This window comes from Caloenas nicobarica, chromosome 4 (assembly GCF_036013445.1).
Source record: "Caloenas nicobarica isolate bCalNic1 chromosome 4, bCalNic1.hap1, whole genome shotgun sequence".
NCBI classification, from domain to species: Eukaryota; Metazoa; Chordata; class Aves; order Columbiformes; family Columbidae; genus Caloenas; species Caloenas nicobarica.
This window is the reverse complement of record NC_088248.1, coordinates 44,441,228-44,460,640: the sequence shown is the minus strand read 5'-3', so window position 1 is coordinate 44,460,640 and position 19,413 is coordinate 44,441,228. Positions and strand designations below refer to the sequence as shown.

Here is a 19,413-nt window from a genome sequence, read left to right as displayed (position 1 = left end):
AAAAGGAAATTCTTCCACCTCCTTTTCATGGCAAACTGGGTATGAAGAACTGTTGAGCTATTATATAACTGTTTCCTTTCTTAAAATATCACCTCCTTTAGAAAGACTGACACATGCAAACGTGAAGAAACGAGCTTCAAAGTAATGCGCTTCTTATTCAGCCGCGGCCGGCAGCGCCAGCTGTTTAAACTTCGCAGTGAAGGACAAGGTAAAGCGCGGCCAGCCTACCAATGGTGCAGTGCTCTCCGTTCCATCCCTGGCTGCATTCGCACTTGCCGTCCTTGCAGGTGCCGTGCTCGGCGCAGCGGGGGTGGCAGGCTCTCTGGTTGCAGGCTGCGCCCGTCCAGCCTTCCTCGCAGCGGCACGTGCCGCCCATGCACACGCCGTGCGTGCCGCAGTCCGCCGAGCAGATCTCTGGATCCGAGAGGAGAGAGGGGGATAAAAGGAGGCAGAGTGTGCACACGGGAGAGAGAAAGAGAGGGTATGCGTTAATTAGCAGCGCTACGTTTTAATTCAAAATCTAGAAGAATAAGAAAGGCAAAATCTTTGAAAACTAAATCAAATAAATTTACTGTGGAAGGCATTTTCAGGTAGGACCCAACACAATGCAGAGTACAGTTTTATCTCTGTGCTAATGCTCACTTAGTTATCTCGCAGACTTAGTAGCAGTGCTTAAGTGTCCACAGCTCTTCTGTTAGCTCTGAATAATTTTCAGTCATATTTTCTGTGATCACAGATGCCTTAAGGGTAGCTTTGTAACTTAGACTATATGGCACTTACCCATATTTGAACTTACCATGTACTCCTAATGACTAAATGTACCATATACCTAGGTCACTGTGTGTTGTGAGTAAAAATCTAGTATTAATGACAGTTCATTTTAACAAGGTTTTCCCTCCCTACGCTTCTCCTTGTTTTCTTTCAAAGTAAAAATGTGCCATTTCTGACACAGTTTTTCATTATAAAGAATCAGCCTTAGTGAGACAAATTAGTACTATGCTGACATACTGACACATCTGTTAAATATAAAAGATGATTCTCTTTTACTTTCAGTAAATTCGTATCAGTGACAGCTATGAACAGTCTGGTTTAAATAATAGATTGTTCAAAAAAATAAATCAACATACAGCAATTTAACTTGTCATTTACGTATAGTAACAGGATCTTGTAACTGATAGAATAATTGAAAAATACGTTAACAGCCAAAGGTAGTCAGAGGCCAAACAACGCATGTTAAGTCTCAGCTAATACAAGATGATAATCTAGACTGCCAGATTTTGCATTTACAGTTCTGGTTCATTTAGTCAGACTGCAGCAAACTTTACTTCTGCTAAGCAGACAACGGGAAAGCAAGAGGAGATACAATACAGCCTGAGGGACTTTTTTAGTTCCTTGGCATACAGCTGGCCGTAACCACGTACTGCTTCGTAAAGGTACTGTATTTAGTTTTTTGTTTTCTTGTGAAAACAGTAATAAAAGACTAACATTATTTTCAACGGCAAAAGAAAGAAGCATCCAGTCCAAGAAAGGTTTCCAGTTTCCCACTCAAAAGTGTTTTTCTTCCCCCATAGAGCATAACCCTCTGTCTCAAAGTGCTGTGGAACATTAAACACCCTATCAAGGAGCTGTGATATTTCCCAGAAGAAACAGCTCAAAACCTTTATGGAGAAAGACAGTTGTAATTTCTCGCTCCCTTTTTTTTTTTTCCTATACAGCATTTTATATCTACTTTGAATTAAATTTTTGATTAAGAGATGCAAGATGCTTTGATTAACTTTAGAGTCACAAAACATCAACGCAGCTCCAAGAAAGAAAGGTTTATTTCTCTTCAATCTAATCAATTTTTCATTAGGGTGAAGGTGTTTATCAGCTTTGAGCACACTAGCTTTGAGCAAGGTGCGTCAATCTTTGTAATGAACTTATTAATTAGAGTTAATTTAATTGAAGTGGAATTGAAGGGCTAATTAACGGACAAACTGCTGATGGAGATAGAGGAAAGCTCTGCTGATTTCAAACCTATAAACCCCTCTGATAGAAACAACTCATTCTTTTTTTCTTCTAGCAGCTTAACAAAATGTGTATGGCTAAGATTTACTTTTTTAGTGTACCATTCTGAAGGTCATTTTGCATGACCAGCAAATAGCCTGTGCGTATTTTTACAAAGCTCTTTCATGAGTTTGACACTTTTGAAATATTTGAGATCAGAAATATTTTATGTTACTTTAATGACAAGTCATTCCTTGAAACCTAAGTAAAACATGGAGCATAACTGAATCATCAAAAATAGTGTCGAAGACACTGTGCCAAGAAATAAGAGAATCCACATTTTGCCTGAGAACTAGAAAGGGTCTCTCACAAATAGCCATTTTTAGTGCTAGAAATGTTCAGATAAGAATTTCTTTTTTCTAAACAAATGTAACAGATAACAACATTTTCTTCTCTCTGCCACTTTTTCTTGAATGTTTGGAACTCTGTCCTATCACTCTCATATGCATAAACCATTAGGCAGTATCACAGATCCTGGTCAGGAAGTACATTTGTTTTAAAAAGACGGTTCCTCACGAAAAAGTTATATTTATTCATAAGATGGCATAAGCCCAGCTAGCCCATGTGTTCAGTTTTCATTAACAAAATCATCTGAGTTGTTAGATGACTGTTTTAGACAAATATATGTCTCACAGTTAGACAAGATTTCTCTTTTGATATGTGGCTACCAAACAATATTCTAAAACTCGTATTTGTAAAAAGGATGTTGTCATACTTTATATTTGGATTCTGCTCTCTGTGATAGTATGTCCCGTCATTTTCTCTTTTTGTTTCTAAACTCAGACTATGCTTTTACTAAGCTCACTTAGAGAGAAATCCCTCTGTTTCTTCACTCCTACCGACTCCTTCCACCCTGGCAGCCTGCGCCCTTCCTTGAAAGGTGTTCAGGATTAATTCTTGCATTCCCTTTGACTTCAAACTGGAATGCTGTCTGTTTTTCAAGAAAAAGACCTCCAACTAGCTGAAGAGATTTTTAAACTGTGACCATCTCTAGTTTCACTAGTGTAGTTTTAAGTTTCTAAATAGATTTACTAGGTAAGATGATACTTAGATCTACATATGGTACAAAGAACATTCTATACCTGAATTACCTGAAGTTACCAGATGAACGCAGCTAAAAGATACCAACAAATACACTGATTTTCAAATACTACAAATTCACCAGTTATTTTGAACCTTTGAATCAATTCACAGTTCATGCTGAAGTCAGCTCAAAGACTTCCATCAGCTCGGTAGGCCAGGTCCTAACACAATAATGTTATTAAAATGCTGCTATTAATATAAATAATAATATAAAATATAAATATGCACGTCATCATTTTACAAAAAGCGAGTGCTTTTAACCCTTACCATTGGAGCAATCGGGACCTGTCCAGTTGGGGTCGCAGGTGCAGGTACCACTCTCCTGAAGGTAGGTGCCGTGGCCCGAGCACTGGTCAGGGCACATCGTCTTCAGGATTTCACAGTTGTTGCCACCCCAGCCCGGGTTGCAGTGGCACTCTCCGTGGATGCACACACCGTGGCTGGAGCAGGCTGGGTCCAAGCAATCCGCTGCGGGAAGATGAGAGAGGTCAGCTCAAACCCATCATTCCTAACAACAGTAATCAACCCTTAGATGCTCACAGCTCTTTCGGGCTTAATCCACATTTTAACACCTTGTGAAACAGGCAGCATTGCACTTGTCTTAAAAGTAAACATTAGTAGGTTGAAGATGAGAAGCTCCCCTTTGTTTCACTGCAATGAGTGAGGACAAGACAGAGAGGACCAAAGTATCATATCCTGGTGCCAGCCTCCCTTCTCTGGCTACAAGGCAAATCACTCTATCATCACTAACTGCTTAGCAGCAATTTTCTTTGTAAAAACATCTCGCTTCCACATCGCTTTCTGGTATTGTGAAATTCGTGTGTGCACATAACTGACATCGAGACATTTACAGGCTACCGCTGATTTAATGGAGAATCTTTCAAGGTTTGCTATTTTTTCTGAATTACAACGAGATTGGCTTTGGGTCTTGGGCAACTGATCTCTGTTCCGTATAATCACAGCGCCACAAGTGTAGGATTCTCTGCAGCACTCGGTACCAACTGACCTGATACACCACTACAGAGTTTTGACAGCTGTACAGGACCCTCAACTTGTTTCAGAAATAAGGGAGTTGCACACTGTCTATCCATCTTAATTCACTTTAATGTGCTTTAGATGACGAGATTTAATTTAGCAATTTGACTCAATAAAATGTTACACTTGTAGGGTCAATGGTCTGAAAATTTAATTCCAGAGACTTAATTGCATTACTTTGTACGTGGAGATCAATAAAATCAATTTGATTGAAGAAGAAAATGGCACTTTTTACTCCTTAAAAAAATTGGATGGAAAATGAACTGCATTTTGCAGCACATCAGAATGAATATTATTATGCACATCTCTGGAATACAAAAATGACGCATCATTTTTCACTCTGATGCATTTGAATCGGCACTTTCCACAGTGTGGTTGGTGGAAAAGATCACTAACAAATGCAATACATTAATGATTTATTCTACACTGCAAAAAATCAGTAAGTCTTCCTGTATTCCAACATCTATTTTTTGAGTGCTTTCTTCTTAGCTGACCTCAGTCAGAAAAAATAAATAAAATTTTACTGGCAAGCAAAAAGATATTACACATTATTAAGAGCTTTCCCACTGATTACTTGAGAATAAATAAAGTATAATAATTCTGTAGAATCATTCTAAAATGATTTTTGAAGAAACACTTAGTGCATATGATCTGGACCTAGCAAAACTGATAGAGCTGGATGTGCCAGCTGGAAACATGACCAAGAACAGCAGGCGCTGGGCTAAATATTTTCTCATTTACCTTCTTCACAGTTTTCTCCTTTGTATCCGGAGTTGCAGGCACAAGAGCCCATGATGCAGATGCCCCGGCCCCCACACTGGGGATCGATGCACTGAGTTGTAGGCACATCGCACTCGGTGCCCTTCCAGCCGCTGTAGCACAGGCAGCGTCCTTTGGAGTACTGCCCATTGCCACTGCACAGCACCGGGCAGGCTGCTGTGAAATAACACACGACAGAAAAATTAAACCCAAGTTATTCGCCAAAGCTTTATAAAGAAGAACATTTAAGAAGCAAGTCACATGCCAGTTGCTTTCCCGTTGTACTTGTCTTCATGCTCGCTTAAACTGACTCAAGAAAAGCATTGGGTTGATTTACCTCTTGAACAATCGGGGCCCAGAAACCCAGCAAAACAATGGCAGGATCCAGAAACACATTCGCCGTTACCATGGCAATTTCGGGGGCATTCCACCACAGACTCTACAGGGAAAAAAAAGAGGATAATTCACAGACGCCCACCACATGAAGTACTTATCATCTGAACCACTACTAACTGACAGCATGCTCTTGCTCCAGGAGAAGTGTTTATATTTGGGTTGTTTGAAGAGCATGAATAGCTGTGATTTTCTGTTGCTGATGCCTGTAGTATCTTAGGACATTACATTCCAACAAAAAGGCCCAAAATATAACGGTAAAACCATATGAGCTCCATACTTAAAATCCAGCCCTGTGCCATTTAACAAATACTTCAAAACTGTATCCTCCTTTCAAGCACTGTTTTACAAGACAGTACACTCCTTATGCCTTAGACTAAGTCATTAAAATACATATTCTGCATTTTATTCTCATCAGTAAAAGAAACACTATGAATTGAAAATCTGCGAAAAAATTCAGATCATTTAACTACAAAACCTATCTCTGTATTCCTAAAAAACCTGACCAGAGCCTAGCATTTGGTGAGAGCTTTGAAGATCCTGCTTACCTATAATGATGGTATTAAAAGACACCTGCTCCGCATTTTTCCCATCATTATAAAAGGCCAGGTGCCAGATGCCAGAATCCAAATACTGGATGAAACCTGCCTCGTGGAGACTGACAGACCTCGCCTGCCGCCCCGCTCGCTCCGACTCCAACAGGTTGCGTTGCTCCCTCGCGATCAGCCGGCTGCCATCCAGGAGCTCCACAAAATCATACTGTGGGGAGGAACACACAGGAGCTTGACAAGTCACGGGATGACCCGCAGCACCACCAGCTTCGCCACAACAACCTGACAATTGCGCTTGTATTTTGACCAAGAGTTTTCTTTTGGAGCAGGGAAGCAGGAGCTGAAACCAATTCTTGCTTATTTCTTTGCCCCTTGCCAAGACTTTGAACAAAAATACCAACTACCCCTCATGTTTATTAGAGTGGCTTTTTTGGTCACAAGTGGCCAATGAACCTATTACGTATATTGGGGGAAAGAAAACATCAGTTCAAATGAGTCTGCAGTCATGACTGCCACCTGAATTACATGTGAGAGCTAACACTCAAAGTGTGTTAGATGCATATGGGTTAATAATAATATCCAACACCAATAATCTACTTTGCTTTTCATTTAGTTTCAGATGAAGGATTAAACTGTTTGATCTCCCTTTCGGACAGTCTGGAGCTCTGGAGGAAGGAGAGCAGGAGCTTTGCTCCCTATCACAGAAGCCCAACAGAGGAGATGGAAAGCATTTAACATTGGAACTGCTGAAAATAACCAACTGACAAAAAAACCATGGTACCCCAGATCAATGGACAGAACATACTGTTTTGTTAAAAACCATCAGCGGGGCTTAGAAAAATGTAGTAGCATCTCATGTTCCTTCTCAATAATCGGAATTATCTTCCTACTATTGAGGTGGTTAACACGCCTCTGTCAACACCTGAGACACTTTTCCAGCTATGTCTGAACCAGCAGAATAGAACAGAACGTGATTAGGACGTGGAGAGGCTGGTACCTCGGTACGCTGTCACTCTGAATATATGTGCAGCACCACATGAAAACGAATGCAACTGTTTTGGGAGAGCACCAATTATTCAAAACCATTCAACATTCTAATTTGTCAGAGAATTAAATATTTATCTTATTTTGTGAGAGAGAGAAAAACAATTTTAGGCTTTTTTTTTTTTTTCCTCCCGCCTGCCTGACAAACGCTTCTGTCTGGTCGCATTTTTCACTAATATTTTAAAAGAGAAAAAGCTCAGGGAGTTCTGACTTTTAACAAGCCATTTAAAGACATTAGGAGAAACCTTGTAATTTGTATACTGCAGAGGGTCATTTTTTGTAGGAGAACAATTTAAGATGAGAATGGTATTTTTGATACAGGAACAAGTGATTACTTGATTGACCACAAAGAGTATACTAATGGCTGACAAGCATGGTCCTACTAATGATTTTGTATTTGTAATGTAATAAGGACATATGCCGTTATCAGAACACCATTTTAGACTACATTTTAAAAGCCATACAGAGGGGAATTTACTGTTCAGTCTGTCCCCTGGCAAAAACCAATAATTGATCTTAACCCTTTTAAAGGCTGTTTTTTTGTATTTAGGACACGATAACAGAAAGTCTGGAAAAACAATTATCTTCATAAGCAAAAAACATACTAATTTTATCTTCCTCTTATGAGGATAAATTAATTACCTTTATATTGAGTTTAAATGCACTGATTTGCCCTACCACTCCATTCAGTTTTGCTTTAAACCAAAGCTCTTTTTTTTTTATTCTGAAAGTCTCTTTAAATAAACATATTGATTCCGTGGCTGCAATGGAACTGACATTTTTAGAAAGTGTCACAAAGACTTTCAGGCTCGCATTGATTGGGTTTTGAATGGACAGCCACCGTCAATTATTTCTGGTTGATTTATTTATGATTCCCCCGAAAGAAAGAACTCTGCATCTCAGATTGGTCTGTGACACACACATAGTGGCTGTGCTTGAGACTGATTTCAGTACCTAAAGAGAATACAAAACTACAACCAAAAATTCTGTCCCGATTACAATATATCAAACCATTTCTTACATGCTGTATCCCTACTATTTTGGATTATGGGGCAGAGAAGAGTTAAATTTGCTGCATTCTGTTATTATTTTATGAAGAAATGCTAAGCAACTGATAGGAATGGTTTAGATATAGTTGATCCTGTTCCGAGATGAGGATGTAAACTAAAAGACTTCTCAAGGTCTCCCCCAAGCTCATTTCTATCATACTTTCATTATGTCGATCACAGTGGCAGAACAATTGGCATCAGAATTTCCTCTTACTTGCTGTCTGGTTTTAACTGGACACACACAAAAAAGGTGGATAAACAAGAAAAGGGTCTAGGAGAGAAGTGCAGAACAAGGTGGCAAGTGTAATATGCAAGTTTTGCATTATAATCAAAAGTGACATGGAGAGAAGGCAGAAAATGATAGAAACACCGAAGCTGTAAGGAGGGAGCTAGAGAAGATGGTGGTGTGTGGTTACACGTGTAGGGTTATCATAGGCATGTGAGCACAGATATTGGAGGGGGACAGCGGTAAGGAAACTTTATGAATGCTGGTAGAGTGCAGGTAGTAATCAGTTCTCTATTATTTAACATAAGATCATAAAATTCAAATACCGACATCTGAGAAACAGGCAGCAGTTGCTCATTTGCATAAATTTGGTTATTAGCACTTGTCACTCTGTGACTAGGAGATAAGGGCACATAGCATTCAAGAAATGTAGACATGAAGTGATATATATGGGTGAGATCCTATTTTTCAAAGTCCTTATGAAATAACCCTAGCTTTACACATCCACAGATGGGCTCTGAGCCAACTTTTATCATTCTGGGATGAGATCTTTGAGCTATGGTAGACAGATCTACAGATATATCAGTTCTACAATAATAATAATTAAAAAAAAGTAGACATCATTAAGGCATTGTATGAAACCATCGTAGTTCAACACCTGCTGTGTTCTGTGCTGTTGTGGTCTCTCCAGCTTGAAAAGACTGCAATAAAACTCGAGAACATTCAGAAAAAGACAAGGCTGATCAAAAGATTGAAGCAGCTTTCACGCAATGAATGACTGTATAGACTGGGAAAAATCAAACTCATTGAGAACACCAGAGATGTACAAATCAAAAAGAAGAAATCTGTGAGAAACTCTCCACTGTCTCTTTCAAAACACCACCAACTGGATGTCCAACTAAAACTACCAGGAGGCTGCACAAAACACACTGAGGAGTATAGTGTCACACCTGTAGTTAACCTGTGAAACTCATTTCTGCAAATGTCATGGACACTAAGAGCTTCCATAGGTTCAAAGGGGACTGGGCAAATTCACAAGAAAAAAGAATCTATCAAAGGCGGTAAAACACAAAGACAGCACCTTTGACTCAGGATTTCTTTCAGCCTTGAAACGCTGGAAGCCAAGAGCGTATTGTAGGAAGAATTACTACAAATCTGTCGTGCTGCTATATTAATCTCTACATATCTGCTAATGGTCACCATCGCAGACAGAATGATGGGCTAGATGAGCCTTTGGTGAGACCCAGCCTGGACATTCATGTGTTCTTCTAACATGTTCCTGTGACACTTGGAGCTATACGAGTAAGCTGCCTTGTCCGACAGAAGGACATGCAGTGAAGCCCAGAATTAGCTGTCAGTCTGCCCTGCCAGCTGTGCCTGGCTTGCAGTTAAGAACTTTTGTCAGTACAAGCCACAAGGGTTAGGGGAAGTGAGAAAACAATACATACGTTTATGCCTGCAAATCCCTCAATGTTCTATTTCATTTCATTTTGCCTTAATACCTTATTTCATTTATGTAAGTTACTTGGGTGAAATATGGTTTTTACCAGCACAACTTGTATCTTCATCAAAGCCCTGCAATTAGAACATTGTGGCAGAAATGCCTAAACTGTGGAGAAATATTTTACTCCATTTTTTCCCCCACTATGTACAGGAGCAGAGTTACAAATGACACCAGTCCCTCATTGGAACTACATTTTTAGGAGATTACACACATGCTTTAATCTCAGGCACCTAAACCAGACATCGCTGGGTTCAAGGCCATACAAACATTCTGATAACCCTGCACCCTTGGGAATCTTAAGCTGCCCTAGAAGTTCACCAGGGCATCGATAAGTAAGCATGCTTAATTTTTCAAGGTATCAAGTGTCAGTCAAATGGTTTGTTAAAAATACTCTAATTATATATCAGGCAAAAACAGGACAAGAGAGCTTGACCTATATCCTGGGAACAATATATCCAAAATGTCACAGAAACTAAAGAAAGTATAGTAGTGGGATTTGCATATGATTCTTTCTGTTGTATCAAACTCAGATAGTAGGAAACCAAAGGGAAGGAAGTCTGTGTAACACAGATGATGGGAAACACATTTAGTTATCTCCTTTTTCCCAAGTTTTTGAAGAAAGGGCACCCCTATTTCAGTCTTTTGCCAGGATAAGGAATCAAGGAAATATCATTTTTCACAGACGTATCTCCTTGCATAACTTCTCATATAAATGCACAGTCCAGATCAGCTTCTTCAGTTTTATTTATTCTTGCCACACATGTATTCCCCTGGCTCCTGTTATTATTGTTATCATTGAGATGGCATTTGTATTCCAAACCTCTATTTCCAATGGCTGATAACTTTCTGAATCAATTTTCTTTGAGCTAGAATTTCTCATGCTTGTTGCCTGCCTGAGGGTGGGTGTTCATATGTGAAAGTCTGAAGAAAATCCATTTAATAATTTTTACGAGGATCAAATTTTTAAATAAACAAATGCATTTTCTGTATTCAGTAAACTGTTGGTAGTTTAATGGAAACTAAACTAAAAAATAAATCTAATGTAACATTCTGTGATTTTAGCTGCATGAAGCTCCTTTGCTGACCCTAATTCTTCCTCTGTGGTTTGTGACTGCTAAATAGGTAATATAATTAGCAGTATTTCTATGTTCTAGGTCTTTAAAAAGTTATGCCTGAAGAAAACCAAAATAATTCTAAATAATGCAGTAGCAAGCAAATCAAACTAAAAAAAGTAGGATTAAAAAAGAAAGTATTTGAATTTTGCAGTTATGGATTTGCTGTTGCAACTATGTATCAGGCATAATCAGTCAAGCTTCATTCCAATTATACCATTAGGTTGATATGCTTAGAGTACTGTCCAGGGCAAATCCATATACTTTAAAAAAAAAAAATAAAAAAAAAATCAGTAAGATGTTGCATAATTCTCTAAATGGGGTAGAAAATCATGAGCTCAACTCCCTTTTCAGGTGGAACAATGGTTCAGAGCCAGCACTTGGACAAATATTGAACTGCAAGAAATCTAAACTAGGAAGGTCTTAAATCTTAAAAATAAAATCTGAATACAATTGATTCTAAAGTACCACCTCAGGCAACGAGTCTCCCTTTCTCCTGCCAATCCAGAAGCCTATTCATTCTTTTATACTTTAACTTTTCTATAACTATGAATAAAAAGTGTTTCTTTGTTACTAGGCCAATGCATGACCATATGCAATAAAAAGCCTCATTAGAAACCTTCTGAGGAGTTGAGCAGAATCAATCCTCTGGGACACTTTAGAACAAAGTTTCCAGACGCTAAATGTCTAGAGAAGACTGACACTTTTACAACTTTAGTTCACTGTACCACCATAGACACATATTATGTATTTTTTATTTTATGTATTTATTTAGTGAGACACCGAACTGTAAATACTGTAGCATTGGCTTGTAGAACAAACTGAAACTTCCTTAAAAAACTCTTGTCTTCTTGCCTGGAGATTTGGCAAATTCAGTCTTTGCCAGGCACTCTTAACCACATGTGTGGCACTAAGATGCTGTATTAGTTTGCTTAGATTTTTAAAGATATGTCTATAGACCACAGAAGAAAAAAAGCACCTATAAATTCTGCATGAAACAACTCCACATCTAAAGCGCCATCACTGCTCACAGCATTCAGAACAGCTCATAAATAAGAACTCCCCCCTGCCATTTTAGTTCCATCACTAAGAGTATTACAAATGTTTTGGACATCACATGAGATCCATAAAGTATAAAAAGCAAAACTAATAATCAGCAAAATGGTAAAGTATGTAATCCTGCGAAAGCAAAGAGATACAAGAGATACAAGCTCACAGTTTTCAATGCAAGCATTTCTCACCTGAGTGTGTGAAGGTGGTAAGCCTTTTCGGCCATATACTCCGATCAACGCATCTTTCTGAAGGGATATATTGAATTTTAGAAATTGTGGCTGATCAATGAAGAGTTGTGATCTCCAAAAAATCCCAGGGGGAACTTCTTGTATCGCTCTTCGGCCTATATCAAGTTCTCCAGAATCTATAGTGTTGTTTTCTTGTGCAAATCCCCCTAATTTTCCTGACAGGTTAGAATAATAAGAGATCAAAAATCAGTATTCCTTTCTTGCTTTCAATCATCCTTCATACAAAAACTCAAATATTTAGAATCACCTCGGACAATATGTTGCCTGACAATCTTTCTGAATATAAGATCCCAGAGAATTCACTGATTTGGAAAGAAAAAAGCAAAGATACAACAAATACCTACCAAGCAAAAATACTGTAACTCCTCTATGCGCTGGCATTACAAAAACTGTTTTAGGACTAAAACAACTAATATACAGTATTTTCTACATTAAATATCAGAACATTTATACAATTCTAACAATGTCTACAGCTCTGGTTTCCATTTTTTTTTTCCTTCTGTGTTCCCCAAAAAGAAAGGCAATGTTTCTCGCTCCATTGTGCCTGTGTCCCCTTGCCTTCGCTCCCTACATCCTCTGCACTCCCTTGCCTCAGCCCTAAGCTTGTTATCACCTCCTCGTCCACATTGTCTCCTGAATAAAATGTATAATAGCATGTCAAAGTCTGTTACTTTCATTATTTTCTATATCATGAATATGTATTTTTCCTGCAGGTCAGTTACTAGGAATAAGCATAGCACTGAAGGACATTAATGATTTTTCTCTACAAAGCACTTGTGTAAATATCAGTTAGCCTTAGGAGGCCAGTGATGATGGCTTGGAAATGCCTAGAAGCAGCAAAGAAGACACTAACATGCAAAAGACACACGATGTTAAACACTAACACCAAAATCAGGACTACTGGTTGTGGCATTAAAAAAGAAAGTAAGTCATAAACTTCAGACACCCTCAGCAACCTTTTTCCTCAAATGGGTAAGTCCAGGCCAAAAAGACTGAATCTAAACCGCAGCTCAAGTACAGAACAGTATCATCCAACCTGCAAAGCTCTGTGCCATCCAGGTGAAGCACAGCCAAGTAAAACAAAAGGGGTAAAATGGTTCCAGCCCAAGCTGATGAGCCTGCAAGGCACTGGGCTGGACGCTACAGACAGCATAGGTCTGGGATAGCTCTGAGATCCCCACGTTGCCCACTGGCGCACAGGCACATGCTAAATCTGGCAAAAATTACAAACCTTTCCCAAAGCTTATCAGCAAACGAACTGTGGTTTAGTTGTGGTAGTGTCTCCTACCTGCCAGATTCGTACGAAACAGAACTACTAAGATTGATGCCCTAAAGAAGCGGTTTGCACAAACTGTTACTACCCAGCTTTAAAATCTGGGATGGTTAAGCTGAGTTTGCACCAAGTCTGAGACTGAAGACTCAGACCTGATGTTCAGGCACTAACTCCACGCTGTGTAGCCAGACACAGGCAGCACTGGAAGCTGATGCCATGGTCAAAGCCTGTAGTTCCAGTCTTACAGTCCACTGTGTTTTCACCAATTTATACTCTTTTTTTTCAGCTGCTAGTCTATTATAACGATTGAACTAAACCCACCTGAATGTGATAAGCATGTTCAAGTGATGCTGACTTGTTTGCGTACAAGTGTTCAGAAGAACTGACAACGCTCTGTTGCTACCCTGTCTTTTATGTTCAAATTTTAGATTATTCATCATTTGATGGAACAAACTGACACAACCTTTTTGCAAACATTTAGACTTTAAAAAACTAGATTAAAATCTGAAATGCCAGGTGAGGTCATGGATTGATCCTCGCTACTTTTTGTGCATCCAAGATGAACTGCTGCTGAATTAAATAGGTACAGAAGTGCTACTGAGAGGCCTTGAGTGGGGGCTTGTATCATCATCAGAGCTGTGCCACAACAGTGTAGCAGTCACTGAAAATGTCTCACAGGCTCATCATATTGATCAGTGCTCTGCTGAGAAGAGACAGTGAAATATCTGATCTTGGAGAAACTTTTTTTTTTTTTTTTAACACTTCTCAGGATGAGTCTGATGTTTTTCTAACTTCGGACTTAACCTCTCACAATATTCATATGTTGTTCTAGAAGATGAATCTGTATTTGCTATTTGTTTCTTACCACTTCCTTCAAATTTAAGTATGTTGTGTTGTATAAATTCACACACTGATGACTGGTAATCACTAAACAATAAACACTTGTTTGCAGTATCGATCTGCAACTTCCCCTGTTTCTACATTTGAAATGAAAAACAGCTACCTCTTACTGCTGAAAAGATGAACTAGATCGCTTGAGTAGGAGCACTTTATCAAACAGTTTGACTGACTTGCCAGGAATGCCCGTCACTGGGCTTCAACACTTATCCTTAGCAGATAATGATTCTACAGGCTCCCATTTTCTTCACCAAAAAAAGAGGTAGTTTTACCCTGTAGCCGTAAGACCCTTTTACGCCACACTACTTGTCTCAAAATCGTCCCTAGTTTTTTTCCCTCCTAAGAAGGAGGTATTAATTATTCTTTGTTCCCTGTTGTCATAAGAAAAAACTTAGTCAGAACTTCCTTTTCACATTCTAAACAGTAACAGTTCTTAAATCAAAATATGAAATGTCATGTTCATTCACACAATTCCATAATGACATAACAGTCCAAATAAAAAACTATATTTCAAAATACCTAGTCTCCTGAATGTATTCTCTTTCATTACACTTCTTTGCTACCCCCCAAATTTCTTCGTTCACAGACCCTCTCCAAAAGACCATAATACAAATACACGTAAATATTTATAGGTAAATAATATTTATATAATGTTTGCACTTATATTGCTAGATAATACTAAATTTACAAAATACATTAATATGCTTTATAACATACTATATAATATATACAATCATTTTATGATGTCTTGTTATCAATAATCCAATACATTATGGCAAATTAATAGGTAAAATATTTATTATATCTATTATTTGTGAATTATATTTCAACTATCTGAGTTTAGGGTGGACAAAATCCTGAGCTAAATGAACATTTAAAGCAATGAACAGTAAGTATTATACAAGAAAAAGAATTCACAAATATCGCTAAAATGTCATGAAGCCAAACTTCCTCTCATCGTTTGCAAACATTCTATAGATTAAAACACAAGATACGCTGTGAATAACTGAGTATAACACAGAATAAAAATAAATGCACAACCAAACCACAAAAGTGCTCAACAATAATTGCTGTATAGTGTCACACATAAAATAATTTTCCATCCTCCAAAAGCAGTACTAATTAGAGTGTTAGGTTGCAAGGCTGGATTTACAGTCAACAGCATGTTCTCCCATTCCATTGAATAACCTTGTATTTGGATCTGTTTCTGTGAGACATCTGCTATATTATCCTTCTGCTACAACCATTTCAAGAAACAAAATCAAAATCCTCCTTAAAAATACACCTTTTCAGGAAAAGAACCCAACCAACTGAAAAAACACAAACAAAACGAACAAAAACAAAACAAAACCCCCAACATAACATCTAATTAAGAAGTTACTATACCATTAATTAACATGAGATACTGTAAACAAAACAAAAAAGCTCAATACATAACAGTTAAAGCAAGTAGAATGTATTTTAATGAACATAACATCAAAAAGTGCATTTAAGTAAGCCAAAAGAAATGACACTTTCTTCTCTCATTCACTTTTTTCCTCTCTTGCATTATTTTTAAATCTGCAGTTAAGCACAAGTTATTATAAGGTATCTGTTTTTAACCTTTCTTTTCTATTGCCTAGTTATAAAAACAGATAAAGCACTGATGCACCTCAAGTAAATGTTTATTTTTTATTAAGCTTGGCTTACAAATTACTTTGGAGTACCTAAACTGAAATGGTCTATAAAATTAATCATATCCATAGAAAACACACATTCCCGTGCCACCTTATGCAGCCCTGAATCATGCCTGTCTAGATAAGCAGGTGATATGTTGCCAGCAGTTTACTGTTCATATAGAGAGAAGCACTGGGTGGGGGGGTGGGGGGACCCAAGAAAAACCCAAAACACAAACCAAACCAAACCACACCACTTTGGAAAAGGTTTTTTTCAGAGATTCAGGCTTCACTTAACAAATCATTTGCATTTAAGGATGATTTAACATGCTTTTACTGTCAATTTGTGACTGGCTATTTCTAGGTAAACCACAGCTGAATTTTCTTCAGAGGTCATAAGGATGCATTTTCAAGTTTAAGCTTCGCTAATTCACCACATGAAGTATCTGCCCGTCTGAACGACAAATGAATACCTGGGATGAAAGTCACCGTGGGCTATGAGTTTCTGACCAAAGCAGGGTCAGGATTATCCACAGTTTATAGGAGACAGAGTACAAAAAAAAATGCCTAGCTCATACAACACTGGGAATTTCTCCCACCTTCATCAGAGTATCGGGCTGTTACCAGGGGGCTAAAGAGGGGCAGCACTGAAAGCTGTTTGGCTGTCCAAGTATCCAAACCATGGCTTTACTGATTCTTCCTTACAGTTTTCAGTAACTAGTATACCAGCTCAGGAGCCCCTTGCTTAAATTTCACATCTAGTCACCACACTTTCCCTTCTGCTTAACTTTCCTTTTGTGGTTTAAAATGTGTATTCTCTGGTCTGTCTGTTGTTTAGTATTGATGCATGCTGATAAATGACCTTACCCTATTCTGCAGAGGACAGCATTTTAACAGTGGATGAAAATAACCTTGTTTGCTTCTACAGTATTTAGGGACTTAATGAAGGAAAAATGGGATTTGATAACAGTTATTTCCTTTTATTTTGAGGTAAAGTATAACAGGTTTTAATCTGTAAAAAAAACCCCACAACCTATCAAGGGAAAGAGACCATTTTATATTTATAAAATATTTACAATATTTTATTTGTATGGGAGAGTATATTGGCTACTCAGGGCAGAAGACAGTGGGATGATGAGCTGTCACTGCAGCATCAATATTCATTACCCATACAGTAGCTTTTGCTATTCATTCAAAACAAATAAGAACACAGAAAGAGATAATGAATATCTAAGTGCAAGAAAAAGGCAGTAAGGTAAAGGAAATGAAAAAGAGAAGTCCTACTGGAGAAGTTTCACGTGCTTACAAAGCTGACAAAAAAGAACGAACTGAGCTCTACCTTTTCTATAACTTGGAGCTGTGATAACTTGAAAAATTTTCAAGATGTCAACTGCTGGCAGAGGCTTCCTCCCCCCCAGTGGTAAGGAGGTCAGCTCTACCTTGTGAAAGGGAAAATGGATTTTTGTGTAATGAAGCAAACACCGCATTCATCAACCATTTAAATCAAGTTTTCCATTCAAAACCTATTGATTTTAAAGCCTCTGTTAGCCAAAAGTGCACAGGCTCTTAAATGTTTTGAGAATCTGAAAGGGCAACATGGAAAATGGTCGATAAAAAATAATGCCTTTATGTGGTTTGTATTTTAAAAGCTCCAACAACAATTAATAAAGTTTCGGGGCTTTTTTTTTTACTTTATATATTGGTTGGATGATCGAGACTCAATATTATATGCTAGAGACTTTGAGAGAACAAATGAACATATTATACATGACCTATTACATTTCAGAGAGAAATTAAAAAAGAGGAAATCATCATCATCTATAGAAAAAAACCACAAGACATTCCACAGCGAGGTCATTATGCCATAGCAAGCTCCTTGATCATGAGTTGCCTTCTACAAAGAGTTAAGAGAGAGGCTCTGAAACTGCAAAACTCCCCTGCAGAGCCTTTTCTGAAGAAGAGATTATGTCCCTCTGTCACAGACAAGGCTTTTGTCTGAAAACTACCCAGGGCTCCTTGGGACTCCCAAAGACTGAATTCTTGGTGTCAGGACCCCCTTATGAAACAGCATTCCTACCACCTCGGGCTCCCTGCCTTTGTCATGGCCACTTCTGCAGCGCGGGATCTCGGCCACCCCAACCCCTCAGAGATGGTCCCAGCCAGCCTCCGCACCACCCTCTTATCTCCAAGGATTCCCCCAACAATCATTAGGTTTTCAAGGATTTGCAAGTGGAGGTTCTGCTTCTCTGGATGTGATGAGAGCTTTTCTACACTCATAAAATATTACATGTAAACTCCCCTGAAGAATTGTGGTTGACAGCCAGTGTTCTAGTAAGATCAACATTATTGCACAAGACTCATCGCTCCCTTCACGTGCTTGGTGGGAGGAACGTTGCACTGCTTTCAATTGAAATACAACTCCCGTTTAATATCTACATATCTATTTAAAAGTAATATTACAAATGCTCTATACTTTCATTAAATATACAGAGTTTTGGACGAAAAGTGATGTAAATAAGACATAAAGAAAGGAAATGCTTCAAAAGAAGGAGAGAAATCGGTGCTTGTTTCACTTACCATTTTCTCCAGCAGGTACTGTTACAGGATGTGTTGGCACAGTATCAGAATTCACTTTTCCATTCTCAAATGTATCATTTTCAGTTTGCTGCAACTGCCAGTTGAGGCCAAACAGATGCATTGCTGGTGGTAAAGGATACAGGTTATTTGATGCTCTTAACCACAATGACAAATCGCACAAATAATGGCTTTCCGCGCTTCGCAGCAGAATAGCAACTCATACATTAAAAAATTAAATTACAGGAACAAGCGCTCACAGACTAATAGTTCAAACTCAGCAATGGCACTAAGCAATTACTACCACTGTCCTTTAATGATACAGTGCTTTCGGTGAATGCAGTTGACAGAAAGCTCACCAGTCTCATTTTGAGTCTTTTACCAGACCCAAATCAATGTTCGAAAGGATAAGCAGTAATTATGTCCTTTTCTCTTTTTTCATTTTTGATCTTTCTGAAGAGACAAATCATTTAAGTGAGCTCCTAAATGACCTACTAAAATAAATTATTTCACCAGCAGACGGATGGACCCATTCTGGTTAGCCAGAAAGGGAAAAGAAGCAACGCGAGAGGAGAGTAAGGAGGGTGTTGTGGGTGTCGCAGGGCTAACCTAAGACACGAACACTCATTTTCACGCTGTCACCAACACCTCACAGAACCTCCAGTTACATGCCCATTCCCCACACTTGTCTACAGGGCGAGGCCAAGACCATTAGCAAAGCTGGAGCCACTGGGGCACTTTGCTCTGATAATGATAATGCATAAACTAGGTTTCTGAAATACTTAATTTCCCACAACCACGTTTATTAGAAAGGTGATACCACGTTAAAAAGTTCAGCTAAGCTAATTATGAAAGACGGAGTCAACCTTCCATGGTGTTAGAGGGAACTACTTAAAGAACCTTGATATCAC

General features: G+C 38.5%; 1 protein-coding gene across 16 annotated transcripts in view; it reads right to left on the bottom strand.

The window, feature by feature from the left end:
* The window catches only part of TENM3 (teneurin transmembrane protein 3), a 512,354-nt gene that overhangs the window by 78,603 nt on the left and 414,338 nt on the right, over nt 1-19,413 (bottom strand). For all 16 annotated transcript variants that reach the window (XM_065634158.1, XM_065634155.1, XM_065634160.1 and 13 more), the window contains 7 exons: nt 18,506-18,628; nt 12,044-12,258; nt 5,865-6,075; nt 5,261-5,362; nt 4,906-5,100; nt 3,397-3,597; nt 229-414 (listed from right to left, as the gene is read on the bottom strand). In XM_065634158.1, the coding sequence (XP_065490230.1) occupies nt 229-414; nt 3,397-3,597; nt 4,906-5,100; nt 5,261-5,362; nt 5,865-6,075; nt 12,044-12,258; nt 18,506-18,628 (1,233 nt within the window). The remainder of the gene's footprint in view (nt 1-228; nt 415-3,396; nt 3,598-4,905; nt 5,101-5,260; nt 5,363-5,864; nt 6,076-12,043; nt 12,259-18,505; nt 18,629-19,413) is intronic.